The sequence below is a fragment of the Corvus brachyrhynchos genome, unplaced genomic scaffold, assembly GCF_000691975.1.
Source record: "Corvus brachyrhynchos isolate BGI_N302 unplaced genomic scaffold, ASM69197v1 scaffold398, whole genome shotgun sequence".
Classification (NCBI taxonomy): domain Eukaryota; kingdom Metazoa; phylum Chordata; class Aves; order Passeriformes; family Corvidae; genus Corvus; species Corvus brachyrhynchos.
Genome location: NW_008239780.1, coordinates 276,733 through 278,943, shown reverse-complemented (window position 1 = coordinate 278,943; position 2,211 = coordinate 276,733). Strand labels below are relative to the sequence as shown.

Genomic DNA, 2,211 nt, shown 5'->3' with positions numbered 1-2,211 from the left:
TACAATTAATTAATTCCTCATTTTTCTGGTCTCATTCCACCCAGCTAAATAAGGGATATGGAAATAAGTTCTGCGAGTTATTTTTGCTGGCAAAATAACAACACAGTTTAAATATATTTATTGATGACATTAAAATGACAATACCATCTTAGTTTGATTATCACGTAGTTTAGAGATAAAACACTTTTTTCTCATTATATTTGATGTCATTTTCATGACATCATCTGTCTTTTTTCATTTGCTTTTATTTTTTCCTTTGCTAATTCATGCTATCTGAAGACTAGCATGTAAATCCTCATTTCCATTTCAGACTTGCTTGTTGTGGCCCTGATCCCTCAGTTGTGCTGCGGGCGGGCTCAGTGCTCTGTATGTGGTGAATCCACACGTCCTGCCCCTGCTGAAAGATCAGATGCATGCTGCAAGACAGCCTCCACAAAACCCCTCCAGATCCTGGGGTTTTGGAAGATAAGCACACCTCAGGGCTAGCCCTGATAGATGATGCTGTTTAGTGCAGTTTTTAGTGGAGTTTTACCCAAGCAGTGCTCTGGGTGATGCCACAGGCTCAGGAGCAGTTTCAGCACAGGGTCAGCCTGGCTCCTACTCATAGCAGCAGCCCCAGATCAAACCGTGGCCTGGCCTCTGTTCCCAGCAGTGAGGGCAGTCTAAACTCTTAACTGCAATGTATTTTCTCAGGTATTCTGTTTCACCATGAATACAATTTCATTTCCCATAGAACTCTTTGATTGCTTTGTGGTTTGTTTGGGATTTTTTTTCAGCAAGTTAAAATAATTTGAATGTTTTCTTCTTCCTCTACTTTTGAATGCTACCCTGCTCCCAAAACCAGTCAGTATTAATCTGACAATGATTTCTAGATTATCTGCTGAAAGGACAATTGAATGTGGCTTTTTTTACCATACTGCAGGTCACTGTCGTTTCTTCCTGACCATTTGCCTTATTAGAATGTTATTTAAAGTTATGTGAAATCTTTTTAAAGTCTTTAAAGAAAAAAAGGTTTTTACTTGTGCGATTTCATGAAGTACTTGAGGTACCACAAGGAGGTTCCATCTCTCCTCTGTCAGCTGTTTCCATGTTGCATCTCTTTTTCTTGCTTTTTGAATGTCTTTCTCTTTTTTGCTAATCTTCTGTTTTTTCTTTTTTCCCCTTTTCTCTCTCTGTAGCTTTTTTTAATCTGTCTTCGCCAGCTGCACTGTGTCTGAGGGAGAAGACTGCCACTTCTAGAAGAGTTTAAGGGTCTTTTGTCTGGGGAGGGGGGAACAAATCTTCAGTGTTAGTGTCTTGGAAAGAAGCTCTTTTACTGACTTGCATGATACCTAAAATTGAAGTGTCTTGTAATTTGTGTGACAAGACAGGGTGATGCGGGGGGAACTGATTACCTGGAATTTTGAGGAGCAACAGAAATGTGATGTTGGGACTAATGATGTAGCGAATACATTTTCAAATGTTGTTATGGGCATATGTTTTTTCTAATGTTGTCTTTAATAATCTAAATGTCATGGGCTTCCCTGAAGTGTGAAGCCTAAGGAATATTTTCAATATGCTGTTTGATTGGTTTTGGAAACCGTGCATTCAGAATTCAGAGTCAGAGGAAATACAAATATGGTGCAACTTGCTCTGTTGGCAGCCACGAAATATTTAATTTTATCAAAGAAATAAAGAACTGTGTGTTCTCACTAGTGTCCTCCTGTGTCTCACCACCCTGTTAAAAGAGCCCCATTGGTTGGTGGACGTGAGTCAAGTGGTACTTTCTTTTTCCTAACTCCACCTCCTCTTGTTCTTTAAAGTTAGGAGAAGTTGGCAGTGCCAGGGAGAGGCGATGCTGGGGGTGGTGTAAGGATAAATTCCATGCCCGCCGTGAGCGGGGTGCAGTGTCTCGGCGGTGCTGGAGCCGCCCGGGCACTGCTCGCCCCTCCGCGCTGCCCTCCCCGCGCCCCGCATGCTCCCCGCGCCACCGTCCCGTGCCGGTCTCGTTTCCTTTTTACAAATGGGAGTGCGTGAAAACGGCACCGCATTCTGTATTTACACGGCAAACATGAAGGAACCAGCACTGTTCTGCCTGTTACCTTTCTAACTTTCATGTAAATTTTAAATAAAAAATACGAAAAGCCAGCGCGGCTGCTGTGGTGTGTGTGTGCTGCTCGCGGGGCCGGCGGCGCTGGGCCCGGTGGTCCGGACAGCTCCGGACGGTCACGG

The 2,211-nt window shown here is 43.4% G+C and overlaps 1 protein-coding gene across 2 annotated transcripts in view; it reads left to right on the top strand.

Annotated features, from left to right (window-relative positions):
• The window catches only part of SEPT6 (septin 6), a 20,514-nt gene extending 18,387 nt beyond the window's left edge, over nt 1-2,127 (top strand). For both annotated transcript variants that reach the window (XM_008640474.2, XM_017743102.1), the window contains one exon: nt 1,179-2,127. In XM_008640474.2, coding sequence (XP_008638696.1) covers nt 1,179-1,188 — 10 coding nt within the window. In that variant the 3' untranslated portion in view covers nt 1,189-2,127. The remainder of the gene's footprint in view (nt 1-1,178) is intronic.
• The last annotated feature ends 84 nt before the right edge of the window (nt 2,128-2,211 follow it).